Raw genomic sequence first — 15,941 nt, forward strand, 5'->3', positions numbered from 1 at the left:
ACTCTTCAAGACTTATCTCAAACATTAACTATTTCCAAAGCCTTTCCTGAACACCCAGAAATGATCACTCCTCAACTTATATACTGCCTCATATCCCTCATGTTATTTGCCCAGCTTTAATTTAGTAATTATATACTCATCTCATAACACACTATAAAACCATGAGTTCCTTGAGAGTGGGTACTGTCTTACTCATCTCAGTGGGCCCTGTCTCTGTTGCGGTCTCTCCTTATGGTAATTTTTCAATTGGATTCCTTGACTTCATTTCATAGATGGTGGGGAGACATTGCAAGGTATTGAGAGTTGGACACTCAAAGTAATGTTTTAAGACAATCTCTCTGGACACATGTAGAGGGTTAACTGGAAGGGGAGAGACTGACAGCTGGTAGCATTTAACAGATGCCAAAGAGCTATGCACATTCAATGAGAAAAAGAGGGAGGGAGAATAAAAAGAGAATGAAGGTTTTTATTGTCTCTTTTTCTAATGAAAAGATGTCATGGAGTAAACTTGAATATAGGATGGATAAATCTGCTGTCTCCTTGGTGGTTCTGGTCTAAATACCTCTTTCAGTAACTATAGCTCCTGGGTTCCTTTCTAAGTCCAACTTGACCACTTTATCTGACACTCAATCAATGGAGCTGTAATTTGTTGCATTTCTAAGAAAAAAGACAGTTTTCCACAATGTTTATGAGATTGAGTAAATTTGACTATAGACAATATTTGCCTTGCATTATACTTACTTACATTAAATTACACTTAAAAATCTAAGCATCCATAAACTAGGATTCCACTGTCACTTAATTTTTTGAAAAGAAGAAAAGACCAATATAAATTTTGATCCCAGTGTGACCCTGGCCAATGAATTGCCCTTCCTGGGGCTTCAGTCATGATCGTGGTGGAGTTGAACCATGATTTCTGAGGTCTTAGATGCATAGAATATTAGGGCTAGATTGGCCTTAGAGACCTTCTGGTTCATGTCCCTGTATCTGAGAAAGAAGAAAACAGAGTCCCCTTTAGAAGTAGTCACTTGCCCAAGGCTACCTAGTTAGTAGAGAAAGACCACAAGAATCCAAGCCTGCCAACTCTCTGGCCAACGTCTTTGCTCTGCTCCTTGTCTGCAATATTAACCAGCTGTGATTTACATGCCTCATCTGTGCACTGCAAGAATCCACACATTGTAGCCACATTCCAAAGAAGCAGATGCTGCCATTTAGATGTACATGTGCCTCAAAGACCAAGGACTACAAGAAATCAGGCCAGAGAGAGGAATTTTCATAAAATGAGAGCATCCAGACCACAGCCTTGAGTTTCTGTTTTTCTTCAAGCTACTGCTGTGCAGTGTCAGCAGTATGGTCATCATCACTCTGATGGGCCAGGCTGGAAGGGTAGACTGTGGGTTTGGCCTGGGCTAGAAAGGGTTCTTGTGAACTGAAGGGTCCTTTAAATACACTTCTAAGTCTGCCAGGGGGATTTAGTCACAGAATGAAAAAGCCTCAAAAAGGGGGATGTTATCCCACCAAATGGAAATCAGCGATACTTAAAATTGCTTGGAAAAGGACAGCAGTGCCATGATATGTTTACAAGTTTTCTTTAAATGACATGTCACTAAGGCATCCCCAGCAGACTGTAGGCTCTTATTGGAGTGCTTATGGCTGTGGAACTTTGAGAAGTGGCTGTTGTACCATATTATTACCGGTTTCTGGCATTATTCTAACTAGGATAATGAGGGTTTGGTAGGGTCATCTGGAAAGTTCTGGCAAGAAAGATTAGGATTAGAATTCTGGAATTTAAGGGACTTCAGGGATCATCTCATCTCACCCCCTCATGGACCAGATGAAAAGACCCCAGAATTTTGAAGAGGGATGTTGCCTTATCCGGGGGTGGCATAGCATTCTCATGCTTTATTCAGATGGAAAGGGAAGCACTTCCCTCTCATTTTTTGCCAGGAAATACACATATTCTAAGGGCAAAGGGTAGGGGGCAATTAGAAAAGGTGAAAGGGTTTCAACTATATGTGGAAGGCTTCTGGGTTTGGGAGTTCAGAGGCCGGACTACTAGTCTTGTCTCTGAATTCCGAGTTTCAGTCTCCTCTGCTGTACAACGTGAAATTAAGTAATAGTTAAGCTGTAGTTCCTGCAAGGTGTGACATTCAGGGTAACTAAGGAGGGCGAGTGAGCAGAGTGAGTTTCAGAGCCACCTTTACCCTGAGCAGCCCCATTTTGGTTTTCTATATCGAGCCTTGATAGAATTTTGATAGAAGAAAATGTTCATTGGGGAGAAAATATTTGAAAAACAATAATAACAGCAACAGTATGGGACTAGATAAGTCTCCAGAGGGCCTTGTAGCCTGACATTCTGCAAGTTTTTGACTCCAGGAGAAGAACTCTGCCGGACACAGATGAGCTCCAGTTGTCAGCTGACCAGCATCCAGCATCCTGCAAAGGGAGGACTGCTCAGGCCTCATGGCTGCTGCAACCTCTGCAGGGAAGCTAATGTCGATGCTGGGATGGCATTCTGGAAGGGAGTCAGCTGGGAAAGCACAAGTGGAGACATATCTCTTGCCCTCCTTGCCCAATATGTTAATTACTTCTTCCAAAGATTTTCGAAAAATGTGTCTGAATCAGAGATACAAGTACTGTAGGGCACTTCAGGTAGGCAGCTCGGTCTCTGCATTGCCTCAAGCAGACTGCTCCTTTGCTATGCCCAGAGGTCATGAGTCTAATTTTGGAGCAGAGAGAGTGCTGTAAGACTTTCTTGTCCACACCAGATCATATGGGAGTTAATGGCAGATATGGGACTAGAACAGGCATTTCCTGAATCTCAGGCAAGGCCCCAAGACCATGCTGCCCTTTCGAAAGATCTAGTCCATCTCCTTGGGGTTTCAGGGAGGTGTCTTGCCACCCTGGATAGAAAACATGAACCAATTTCCCAAACATTCTTCAACCAGAAAGGCCAAGCTTTGGATAGAAATGTACTCCAGTGTCCTTAATTCAGTGTCAGAATTGATCTTCAGATTCTATTGTGGCCCTTGAAAAATACTTTGTCATTTTTTTCCACTATAAAATGCAGCTGATGTCAGCAACTTAATTTGCCTTGCCAGGAGACTGATCTTTTTTTTTTTTGGCAGAGTTGGGGGGGTGGGGTGCAAAGGAATGAGTTAAATCCTCTATTGTGTGATTATCATCTTGATAAAAGAGTTCTAACAAGGTCAAACTTGGCATCTGTCTAAATAAGAGAAAAACTCATGAGAAATAATTGCTCAGTACATTACTCATTGGTTATGAGGCTTCCAATGAAAGCAAGTGTTCTCACTGAGAAAATTTCTAGGTGGTTGACACATTTGAGAGTAGAGAAGAAAGTTGTTAGGAAATTCACATCTAGACTTGTCTAAATCTATGGAAATTTCTCTCATATTAAGCCAATGTTTGGTCATTTCCTTCTGGTTAAATTCACTCTCCAACCCAAATATTCAAGAATGCCATGGTTTTATGACCAGCATTATTAGTTAGGGAAATGAGCTGGGGGATTCTTCTAACCTACCCATAATCCACCTTCTCCTGGAGTTTGGTTCTGGAAGAGGCTAGATTATATCATGAAAGACATAACTGACCTGTTTGTCAGAAATTTCAGTTTAGGATGATGAACACCTAGTGTCTCAGTGAATAGCCTCTGGCTGGGCCTTGTAACTCTGAGAAGTTGGCTCCATCTTTAATGAATTTATAAAGACTTGATGTCAGTCTAGGTTACCAATCCGTATCATCCCTTAGAGGAACCAGTTCCATCCCTTTTCATTCTTTATCATCAGTCTTTTATTACCGTTAACCTTTTCTGTCTTGTGCAATGGCTATTTTTCTAAGTTTATTTTTCTTAGTAAGGGACCAGGTCTTTTGTATTCATAAATTCTCATAGTCTCTAACACAAAACAGTCAAAGAAGGGCAGCATCCCATAGAGCAGTGGTTCTCAAAGGGGGAGATTTTGTCCCTCTGGGGACATTGGCAACTTCTGAAATCATTATTTGGTTGTCACAGCGGGAGGGGAAGTGCTATTGGCATCTAGTGAGTAGAAGCCTGGGATGCTGCTAAAAATCCTATAATTATTGAAACAGCTTTCCTCAGCAAAGAATTATCTGGCTCAAAATGTCGAAATTGAAAAACTCTGCCATGGAACCTCAATTTGGGAAAGTTTTTAGTCACAGAAACTTTATTGCAAATGAGATATTTAATGCAGATCCAACATAAATAGTAAGCAACACCCAACAATTAAAATGAGTTTATGCAGGTTAGGGGTTCACAGCCCCACTTACCAGGCCTCCCCATCCTCTACTTTTCTTATAAGCCCCTGAAGAATCTCGGGGCTCAGTGGAACACAGCTTATGTAGCCAAAAAGCATAGGATTGAAAGTCACAAGACATGGATGGGGAACCTTGATTCACTACTTACTAGCTATACAATCTTGGATGGGTTGCTTTACCTTCTAGAGTTTGTTTCTTGGCCTGTAAAATGGGATAGTAGTTTGTGTCTCATACGATTGTTTAAAAATGGAATGAGATTATAAGTGTACAACTACCTAGTAAATGCACTACTTTGCTATTGATCAAACAACCTGGTTAATACAAGGTTAATTCTTATTGAATTACTGACTGTGGAAAAATGAGACTACAATAATACTAAAAATATGCAAAGTCTACCCCATAGTGGTTTGATGAGAACCTATTCCCGGAAGCCAGAGAAAGTTTAGAAAGTAGGTTCTCATATTTTTTGAACCAGATACAATCTTAATAAACTTGGTCTCTCAGAAAGACTCCAACACTATTTTCTTACTTAAATTAAAAAAAAAAAAAGGAGAGAAATACTTCAACCTTTTCAGCTCCACTTTTAAAGAATAACTTCCCATCTATGGCACTGTTTGTGAGTTCTCTCTAAATTCCAGGGAATACTGTGTTGATATAATAATTTCCTGCTTCTCTTCCATGTTTTTTACATCCATCTCTGATATAATCCCTACTCTTGCCTGTACTCTTTGCTGATACAATCCAAACTCCTTAGCATCACATTCAAAGCCCTTCAGAATCTCTCCCCAATCTAACTTTCCAAGCTCAGCTCCTACTGTCTACTACTCCATACCCTACACTTCCCAAACACTTGATCATTACTTAGGGAACTGAACAATGTTTTCTAATGCCTTAAGTTTGGACATACTTTTGGCTGTATCTCAGTCTGATTAATGCTACTTTGGGGTCTCTGGCCTTTTCTCCTTTTTTTTTTTAAATTGAAAGTGACCTTGGAGCAGAGGTTAATGGAAATATTAAAGACTTTGAGAACAGAGAGAAAAAGGGGATGTTGTATTTGGCTCAATTACACTATGCCAGCCTCAGTTTCCCTCACGGTCCTTTCTAGGTTTATATACACAGCCTGTATCTAGCATATCTCCCATACCTTCATTCATTATGTTGTAACCTTGTGTGTCTCTCTTACTGGACTGTCACCCTGGGAGAGTAAGCATAGTATCTAATTCATCTAGGCTTCTCTAACTCTCACAGATTCTCCAGTAGAGATCCTGGCCCAATTAGGAAACCTCAAGAGTCTCACCTTCACATAGTCATATTCACAAAGGTAGGAGGATTCCAAGTTGAAGTGCATGAAGTATAGCTTGATCCGAAATCCCTCTGGGACAGTGATATTCCAAGTCACTTTCGAATCACTTGGGTAGGAGTCTGGATAGCCAGGTGACTGGATCTGACCAAACATATTGTTAAGCTCCACAGTGTGGGCCAAAGCCTTCATCAGGGAGAAGCACAGAGTGTGATAGAGAAGGAGCCACCTGAAACACATAAATGGATCTACTTAACATTCACAGACACACTATAGGTCCTCACTATTTAATTAAATCAGCAGCCAGAAGACCAAGTTCTCAGTATGTCTCTGTCACTAACCTGCTGTTATTACTTTTCCTCTCGGGCCTTGCTTACCCAGTCTGCAATACAGGAAGACATTAACTTACTGATTTCTAAGGTTTCTTCCAGTTGTGCTTTTTTGAAGATGTGATAATAGTATTAAACTTTCCCAGAAAGTCCCACATTTGAGAGTCTGACACATATCATTTTTCTGTTGAAAATGTAAATTTCATAATTAAATAAAAGTTGATGTCATTTCTTCAGCTCAGCTTCATTTAAAAGTTGTAAATGCTTGCTTCAGTTTCTAAAAGGTAATAGTAACATGGTAGTATTGGGGTGAGATTTATACTCAATGATGAGATTTGCCATCTCTTAAACAAATTTAATGAAATTGATCAGATATAAAAAATTTTGAATTAAGAAAAGATGAGTAAAATACATTTTTTCCCCTCTTGGTAAGTGTTCTTATAAAAGGACCAAACCCCTACAACTTATTTCCAGCTGTAGGAATCAGAAATAATAGACTGTTTAAAGGGTTGCAGAAGGGACAAGAAAAATTCAATAAAACTCATAGAATATGCCTAAAGTAGCTGATTCAATAAAGAGGCAGAACGTCCAAGGCTGGTCAAAAACCTAATGGTCAATATACACTATGATAGACATCTAATAGACTTCCCCCACTGCAAGACCCAAGGACTTTGAACTCAAATGTCCCAAACCTGGCTCATCAACATCTTCCGTAAGTCCTATTTATTCTGCTTCCTACATTTTAGAAATCCATCTGTTTTTCTCTAGTCAATTAATTTAAATGTTTTTATCTGGCCTATTGTTATTGCATCCTAAGTGATCTCCCTGCCCCCATTATACCATTCAGCAAGCTTCCACCAAAGTTGATTTTCTAAAACAGATGTGATCGTGCTGCTTCCCTGTGCCTGCGGAGTAAAACATCTGCTCCCAGAATGGCTGGTGAGCCCTTTCTGATCTAGTACTGATCTTCCTGTCCATCTCAGTGCCGGCTGTGCTCTGGCATGTCATCCTGGGAGAATGCCATTCCCATCCATACCTCTGCCTCATTACACATTCCCTGCTCATTTCTTACCTACTTGTCTTATTTCTCCTCCACCATCCAGCTCAAAGCTTCCCAGGCTATGCAGTATCCTTCATTCTACAGCTCCCTGTAGTATATGCTTCCGTTAGAGCATATATCACACTATACTGCTTTAGAAGTACAACACATGAAGTTAGATGTATTTGGGTTCGAATCCCATTTCTTCTATTTACTGGTTGTGAAATCTTGAGTAATTAGTCTCTCTAAGCTCCAGTTTCCTCAATATGTAAAATGGGGAGTATAATCTCTAATTATAGGACTCATATGAGCATTCAAGATGATGTATACAAAGGACCTAGTATAAAGGCTGGTATATAATAGATTATGACTGACTGACTCATTGACTGACTGAATGAATGAAAATGGAGCCAGAGTATTATATAGTCCCAAAAGTCAATGCTGGGAAGTTAAACCAGCATCTTCAGATTAATAGTTATAGCTAATCAGGAAGCTGTTTGTCCCCAACCCTCCCTCCCAAGTGTACAAATGCATATATGTGTATATATGGATACACATGAATTTTTGAGTGTGTAAACACAAAAAGGTAACTATATATATAGATTAGCTGTCTCATATAATATTGGTATAAAAGGTAAATAAATAGATAAGTGCAAAAGTTCTAGAAGGATATCACCAGGGTTTTAATAGTGGTTATCACTGAAGTGGGAATATGGGTGTTTTTAATTTTGTTTTTGTGTATATGAAATGTTCAGATTTGTCTAGAAGGACCTATACTATTTTTTCAATAAAAAGAAAAAAATAAAGTAATTTAAATTTTTCCAAGGCTCTTACAAATAGCAACATATGAGATGAAACTAGAGAAACAAAATGTTTTAAACCAATTGGCAGGGTCAATATTTTTTTAAACCAATTTTGGAGGGAGGGCCTCAGAGGCAGAGAGAAAGGAAGGCATAAATCCAAGTTCGCCAGTGAATTTACAGGAAAGCTGAGTTCAGAAACTCTCACTTGCAGGGCCTACGCAGTCCCACTTTCAAGTGAGGAAATGTACCATTGTCAGCAGGGCGGGAAGCTCTGGTTCAATGCTGCCTCAGAAGAGAAGAACTAGGTTCAAGTCCAGGCTTTGACTTCATTTATCTGACCCACTGTGGGGAAGCATATAAGGTTTCAGTTTCTTCATCCATTCAGTGGTGATAACGATGGCTTCCCACAGGGCTGTTTTCAGAGTAAAGGAGGATTAGAAAGTACTTTGTTAACTGTCCGGCCCGAGGCAAACATTAGTTGTGATTACTCCATCATGATGCTTCCCGAAAAGCAGGGAGGGGTTAGGAGTATGCTTTGGCTCCCAAACTGGACTTTCCTGCAATAGCGACATCCAGATTATGCAAGGCTGAAAGGTTAACTTTCTTCACGTCTGCTTTTTCCAGACCACATGGAGGAGACTCTGAGCCTCCTAATGTGGGTCTGTCAAGGGCTGGCTGCTGACAGCCCTAGGAGGCCCAGGACCATGTGTGGTAGGCAACCTGTCAGCGTCAACGTGGGAGGAAGTCCTGTGAAGCTTTCTATTCTGTTTTGTTTGCATCTCAAAACCGTCAAACATATGAAACAAATATCTCCTTGCACATAATGGGCTTAAGCATATGCTTGCTTGCTTTAGGGGCTGCAAATCAAAGAATGCAAGTGGCGGCTTTCATTCCCCATCACACTCTCTGAATTTTTTGGCTTCTTATACACCAGGCACCGTCTGTACAATTCCTGACACCTGCTATCTATTCTCCAACTAATCAAAAAAGTTTTGCTACATTTGCTTGAAATGTCAAAAGTATTGTATAAAGCTGGGATTTCATGAGCTCTACTATAGGAGCAGGCTATCAGAAATGCATAAAAATGCCTGCATATATCAATGGTTGTGGAATGAGTAGCACTTTCTATCCTTTCCATTTATTCCCCTCATTTCAACTTACACTACACCCAGACTGTTTTTGAGTAGAAGAGTTGAAAGGGACTATATAGATCCCTTTGGCAACATCCTTATTTGACAGATGATGAAAAGAATACCCCAAGAGATGACATGTCATGCCCAATACCATATGGTGAATTAGCATCAACAGAAGTAGGGAATAACAAAAGCTCACAGAGGAGGCTGGGTCCCTGCCCATATCATGCCCAGGCATCTGGCCAAAGCAATTAATCCTGTGAAAAATAATTCAAAACCCCATGGCTTTATGTGAAAATTAAAAAGAAAAAAAAAAAGAGAAAAGAAAGAAAGAGAGAAAGATACTCATACGCTTCCCCAAAAGATTCTAGTTTAATTGGTCTGGAGTGAGGTCTAGTCATTGGCAATTTTTAAAGCACTACACATGATTGTAATATGCAGGTAGGATCGAGAGCTGCCAGCATAGAAAGATACACTTGGTTGAGAGTCTGGTGGAATATAGTAGAAAAAATCCTGGACTTGGAGCCCAAAGAACCAGGTTTATGTCTGAGCCTTTTCAAAAAACATCAGTGTATCTTTGGGCAAGTTAACTGCTTTCATCCTCACTTCTCCATCAATCCTTACCTTATCCAAAATCTGAAGACTAGATGAGACAATGCCTATAAAATTGTTTTGCAAATTCTGAACTGCTGTTCTATGTGAGGCAAGACCCTTTAAAGACTTCTAGTGGAGCATTTTCCAATACTTTTGCTATTCAACAGCTGAATTCAATTCAGTTAATATTTATTGAATACCTAATAGGAAACAGACATCATGCTAGGTGCTGTGCATGCAAAGATGAACAAGATGTAGATACTGTACCTTAAGAAACATTCAGTCTTGGAAGAGGAAGTGGACATTTAAACAAGGAAGTATTACAAAGACAAGAAGAGATGTATCCCCTAAGGACAGGCCCCAAATGACAGAGACAACACGAAGGAGAGGATGCTCACTTTGGGGATGCTGGCCAGGGAAGAGAAGGTGATGTTTGAGCCCGCTGGAACAATCAGGTCCCCCAAGTAGAAAATAAGGGGGAGGACTGTTCTGGACTAAGGAATGATAAATGCCAAGATACAGAACTGTTAATCAGCTATGTAGTGTGGTATGGCTGGGGCATTTGGTAAGGTGAGATTCGAATAGTGACAGATCGATCTAATTGTCATTAAGTGTAGATGGTATAACTCTCATCTCTTTTAGGAGGAAAAAAAATGAAGTTAGATGGCAGGTTTAAAATTATAATGGATTTAAAAAAGAACCGAATGATTGAATTAACCTTCAAGATCTGATTATCTCTCTGAATCACAGGTAATCTGAGTTCAAAGAGTTAACAGTCTAAAGCCCCTCATTGACCCCTGACCCAGGAAAGTTGCTAGGCGACTTTGCAGAAGAGAAACAAATAGAATCCCTTTTTCAATTGAGGAGAAATTAATGGGAAAAGAGGCATTTAGGGATTTAGCATATCTGCAGAGTTTTCTCTTTTTCCTTTTTCCTTTTTTTCTTTTTTGGTATTTTTAACAGCATTAACATTTATAAGTAGTAAAAGTAATTATGGTGGTAGGGTTTTGAGACTTGCAGAGGAAAAGTTAACAAGGAATGTCTGGTAAGAAGGATCAAGTAACTCTAAGAGTAGGCTGAGGAATAGAAAATATTGAAGAGCATAAAAAAATGTTAGAATTTAAAGTCCTAGTTTCAGAACTCTAAAGTCTCTTTTTTAAAACAAATTGTGGTATCCCTTTAAGAGCCATTTGGTGCAACTGATAGCCTGATTCATGCCACCAGCTGCCTCTGATTTCAGTGAGAAATGCAGAAATTTATAGGGAACTGTAAAACAAGGACAGGTTTTTAGTTTTCTAAATAAAAATTTTAACTGGCCAACTTCTGAAGGTTTAAGAAGCCAGAGCTGAGCTGTGGGAAGCTGGTTTTTTTCCGGTCAGAACAAATAAACACACAAACACATATCTAACTCACAAAGTATTGGGAGAGATAAACCAATGCTCTTTGCAGAGGAAGAAAACAAAAAATCAGCCTGTGGGCAACAGGAGGAAAGTCGCATTTGCCAGCAGGCAGCACCCTATGCTGGCAGAAGAGAAATGTGAGCCTCAGCAGTATTGGGGCAAGATTTGCACAAAGTCTCTTGAAACAAGTTGCATGTCTCCGGAGTCCCTGGGAAGGCACCCAGACCTCATCTCCCTTCTCAGAGCCCTTAAGGATCGATGATAACCCCCCTGTACCACCCGCAGGACACACAGGTAAGTCTACCGAAAGACAAGGTCAGACCCTTCATGGCTACTTGACACCTGGTCCCTGCAGGAACACCCGTGCCCACTCCTGCCCTGGCACTTACCTCATTTTCCTGCCTTGGGTGCTCCTGGCTGCCTGGCCTTGGTCCTCCCGGCCTGACTTGTCTGTGAGCTGATCCTTGGTGTGGTGTCAGCGATGCCTTATCTTTGTTCTGAGGTCCCTGTGTGTCTCTGGAATTGGCTGGCATTCTCCATTCAGGTCACGCCTTCCCCTGCCTGCAACAGATCCCCTCTCCCCCTCTCTCCCTCTGCCTTTTCCTCTCTCCTTTCTCTCTCTCCTCTGACTCGCACTTACACACACTCAGAGGAACCTGACAGAACGGAATCTGTCTTCTTCCTTAAGAGATCTGCTCCTCCAGTTCTCTTCTTTATTCTGTGTGGTTGGCTCCAGCCTTTGAGAGAAAATAACCAATGGCTCAAATAGGTATTTGTGTCACTCAGTGTGTGTGTGTGTGTGTGTGTGTGTGGTGGTGGTGTGTGTGTGTGTGTAGAGGGTGGAGGGGACACTTTCTCCTCAGTCTCTCTTGCCAGATGGCTATAGTTTTCTGCTCTTTTTCAGGGTACCGGCAAAAGGACACCAATTAAACAGAAACCACCAACCAAGAAGGCAATTCTAACATCTACATTGGGAAAGAAAACAGATCCCAACCCCAAAGCCTCAGTCTGTGGGCAAATACTGCAGGTTCTTCTGTGAGCAGAGCCATTGGCCCGGAATGTGAGGGAGCACCAAGTCTCACTGTTGACTAGTTCTTTTTCCCACTTAAACACAGTACTTGCGCTGTTTATCAACTCAGGGTGTGCAGAGGTCTAATACAGCTAGAGAGGATCCTCCACAGCAAGAAAGACCCACACCCCGGGTTGTAGGAAGACCTGGGCTCAAACACACACCCAGGGTTTGTGGAGGGATCAGTGGCAGATCTGAAAATCACTCCCTCCGCAACATTATAGTATAAAAACTAGATCTTGCTGAGGATTTTTCTGCGTTAGGGATGGTGCTAGGCACAAACATCATCTCAATTACTCCCACAAATTTGTGAGGTCCATACATTAAACTCATTTTACAAATGAGAAAACTGAGGCTCAGAGAGGTTACATGACTTGCCGAGATTACCCGGCTCTTTGTTACTTCTTACTGCTACTACCATTACTAGTTAACATTTATTGAGCAATATGTGTCAGGCACTGTTCTAGTGATGTGTTAATTTCCTCTAATCATATTTATATCTTATATAGGTGAGCAACAATATTGCCCCCATTTACAGGTGAGAAAACTGCCCAGAGAAGTTAAGTAACTTACCCAAGGTCACACAGCTAGAAAGCAATGAGAGAAAACTCTAAGCTCTTACCTATTATACTATACTGCTTCTCGCTGATATATTATAATGCACATGACAGTTCAAGCACACACAATATTCACAGAGAAACTCAATTTGAGGCATTTCGAAAAGAGCGTTAGAGTCAGAACTTAATTGTAAGCTTTCCTTTCTCTACAAGACTGCTGTGCGCTTTGGGACCAATACTTAACATCTTTGATCCTGTTTTCTTATCTGGAAAACAGGGTTGCTATGAAGCTTAAGTTATATTATGCTTGTAGAGTGCTTTTTTGGCTGTCCAGTGGTATATCTGAGAGAGATATACCACTCTAAACAAGGAGGCAAACACTTCCAACTCTGCTTTGGCACATTCTGGGGAAAATTGCCTCGAATCTCGCTGGAATTCTTGCTCCATTATCTCTATTTTAACACTTTCAAGTGTCAGCCTTGCCAAGCCTCACATTATTAAGAGGCTGTGGTTGATAATGTGGGTGAGAGTATATAGGATGAGAGAATATGTTTGTCCTCAGGCACTGTTTCAACAAAATGTTACTTTGGATTTCATGCAGAATAGAAAAAAAAGAAAACTTTTAAAATCCCATTAAGAAGACTTACAGGCTCTTCAAACATCAAATAACTCTCGCAAAAACATTTTAATGATTTAAGTGTAAATGAATCAGAAACACATGGACTACATCTCTCTTGGAATACACAAGGGTTTTAAAACCAAAAGAGAAAGAACTTGGCGCAAAGCACATTGCACTGTGCAGAGGGCCCTGCCCATTAAAGATGGTCCTTCTATTCGTGCTACAGCTGAGCTGGCCCTCCCCTAAGGTACGGCACACACATACAGGGAAACGCAAGTCATTTGTCCTGGACATGGAGGGAAGAGCTTGGGAGGGAAAGCCATCAGTTTTCCTCATAAAGTGTCGTAGAGCAATTGAACCTCCTGGAATAATTTCCTGGCCATGTTTTTTTAAGGCTGCCAATGTTCCATGGGAGACATTTGAAATATGTTCTAAGCCAAAGTTCTGCCAATATACAACAGATCTGATATGTGCTTCCCTGGGATTTAGCCAAGGCTCTGATGGAATCTGCATGAAAACAAAAATTATGTGGCTCAGGAATGATCTGGGTGGGCTTCAGGGCAGTTTCCCATTAGGTTGGACTACATTGGTGACAGTGTCCTGTGCTTTTGCTAAAAGCTTTCTGCGGTGTCATCAATAGATGTGGGGGTGGGAGGAACAGAAGGGAAGTGGTGCGGGAGTAGACTCAATATCAGTAGCTTAACTCGTATGTGACTTTGGGCAGGTCACCTACTTTCTCTGCCAGGGGATGGGGGAGGAGAGGCATCAGTTTGTTCCACTGTGAAATCAAGGGATTGGACTCTGTTGAGATCATACATGTGGGTGTGAGGGCTGTGGGATAATATTGCAGTGGAAGCGGTCAGATGGGTTACTAATGAACTATAAAGAGGTCAAGGAGTCCAGAGTGGCCCTCTAATCTTGACATTGGATTTATCTGTTGTCACAGTAGCATTCCATTACTCAGGATTCAAACATAGGTATTTGGAAAAATAATTTTTAAGAAGATTTGACTGTTTTTTTTTTTAAATTTTTACAAAAATGTTTAAAATATACATACAAGGAACTGATAGTATATCATTTAAGATTGTAAAAGTATAGAATGACATGTGGGCTCAGTACCCCCAGGTTATAGTCAGGGGAAGAGATCAGAAAACCACTATAAAGAGTAAATGCCACAGCATTCCTACCACTAGAAAGAGCTTGGTTTACATGTTCTGTGGAAGTATTTATTATATGCAGCTCCTAAGTCAGGACCTTCTGGAATTCCGTGAATGTGTTAGAGAATGTAAGGAATTTGGGCAATGGGTTTTTGTTGGCAAAGTCTGAAATTCAGGCTTCCTATAGAATATCTAAGATACTGATAAATAGCCCCAAAGATCGAAGCTTAGAATTAAATTTTGGGTTATTTAACACATTGACTGACAGTATGCTGAAAGCCATTACTTCAGAATCTATCAGATTATTGGAATAATATGGGAAATTTAAAAAGTACCAATTCCTGAACTTGATCTCAGATTCAAATTTAATGAATCTAGGCCGGGTTTCCTGAATTGGTAATTTTAAAAGCTCCCATGGCATGATTTTGCCATTTTGGGTACATATAGCATAATGGTGTTATCTTATAATTGATGTCATTTTAGATTTGATAAAATATCCTTACTATGTGCTAGATACTTCCATATACATTATTACATATAATAGTCACATCTTTTTACAGACGCCAACACCAGTTTCAAAAGACTAAGTGTCCCGGCAAGAGGACGATCAATAACTAGAGCCCAGGCCTTTTGATCACAAATCCAGGACACTTTCCCCTCATCTGAAGACTGGTGATCTTGCTTGTGGATGTTGAACAACCGTGAGCCATGCTGTCATGTGACTGCAAGATTTCAGGGAAGAAAAAAATAGCTCTATCAAAAAATAAACCATTATACTCTGTTATGAGCTGAACTCTGTCCCTTCAAAATTCATGTGTTGAAGCCCTAACTCCCAGTACTCTGCTATGTGACTATAGGGTCTTTAAAGAGGCAATTAAATTAAAATGGGACTGTTAGGATGCAACCCAATCCAATGTAACTGATGTCCTTATAAGAAGAGAATAGGAAGGACAGAGGCAACGCACAGGAAAAATCATGTGAGGAGGCAGCAAGAAGGCGGCCATCTGTGAGCCAAGGAGAGATGCCGCAAAAGAACACCTTGATCTTAAATTTCTTTAAAATACCTGCCAACACGTTGATCTTGAACTTCTAGTCTCCAACACTGTGAGAAAATAAATGTCTGCTGTTTAAGCTTCCAATCTATAGTACCTTGTTATGGCAGCCCTAGCGAACTAATACAAGCTCTCCTACAGAATGTTCTCCCAAAGCATGAGACACATACCACCAGTGGTGTCTAGCTGATTTCAGGTGCCATGCACATGGAGTTTATAAACACTGGGTCAGTTAAGATTCTATTTGGTAGGTAATAAGAGAAACTTTGATTAATACTCAAACAAATAGAATTTATTTTCCCCACGTAGCAAAGAGTGAGGAGGTAGGCAGGTCTGGGGCACCTATTCAACATTGTGTTCTTTCTTTCTGCTCTGCCGGCCTTAGGATTTGGACTTTGATCATTACCTCATGATTGCAAATAGCTATAGTGACTCTACGTGTCATGTCTATATCTAAGCAGGAAAAAAGAAAAGGAAAAGGTAGCATTTAGGGACTTCTTTTTACATCTCATAGGCCAGAGCTGGGTTGCATGGCTACCACTGACTGCAAGGGAAGTTAGGAGGTCCGGTTCTTACTTTTACAGTTTATATAGCAG

General features: G+C 40.6%; 1 protein-coding gene and 1 long non-coding RNA gene across 6 annotated transcripts in view; one reads left to right on the forward strand and one right to left on the reverse strand.

Moving 5' to 3' along the window:
• The window catches only part of MASP1 (MBL associated serine protease 1), a 65,880-nt gene extending 54,256 nt beyond the window's left edge, over positions 1 to 11,624 (reverse strand). Inside the window, exons 1-2 of one of the 4 annotated variants that reach the window (XM_039850554.1) lie at positions 11,281 to 11,619; positions 5,591 to 5,822 (exon numbers count right to left, since the gene is read on the reverse strand). In XM_039850554.1, coding sequence (XP_039706488.1) covers positions 5,591 to 5,822; positions 11,281 to 11,285 — 237 coding nt within the window. In that variant the 5' untranslated portion in view covers positions 11,286 to 11,619. Of the gene's footprint in view, positions 1 to 5,590; positions 5,834 to 11,280 lie in introns of those variants that run through there. The other 3 variants (XM_039850558.1, XM_039850555.1, XM_039850556.1) reach the window with 3 other exon arrangements.
• LOC120592861 (uncharacterized) lies at positions 10,734 to 15,350 on the forward strand. Of its 2 annotated transcripts, XR_005650222.1 has the most exons (3): positions 11,527 to 11,660; positions 11,796 to 12,498; positions 14,854 to 15,350. It is a non-coding gene; the product is annotated as an uncharacterized LOC120592861 (long non-coding RNA). The 2 variants fall into 2 exon arrangements; XR_005650221.1 differs by lacking the exons at positions 11,527 to 11,660; positions 14,854 to 15,350 and adding an exon at positions 10,734 to 11,185.
• Positions 15,351 to 15,941: the final 591 nt, after the last annotated feature.

This window comes from Pteropus medius, unplaced genomic scaffold (assembly GCF_902729225.1).
Source record: "Pteropus medius unplaced genomic scaffold, Ma_sr-lr_union100, whole genome shotgun sequence".
NCBI lineage: Eukaryota > Metazoa > Chordata > Mammalia > Chiroptera > Pteropodidae > Pteropus > Pteropus medius.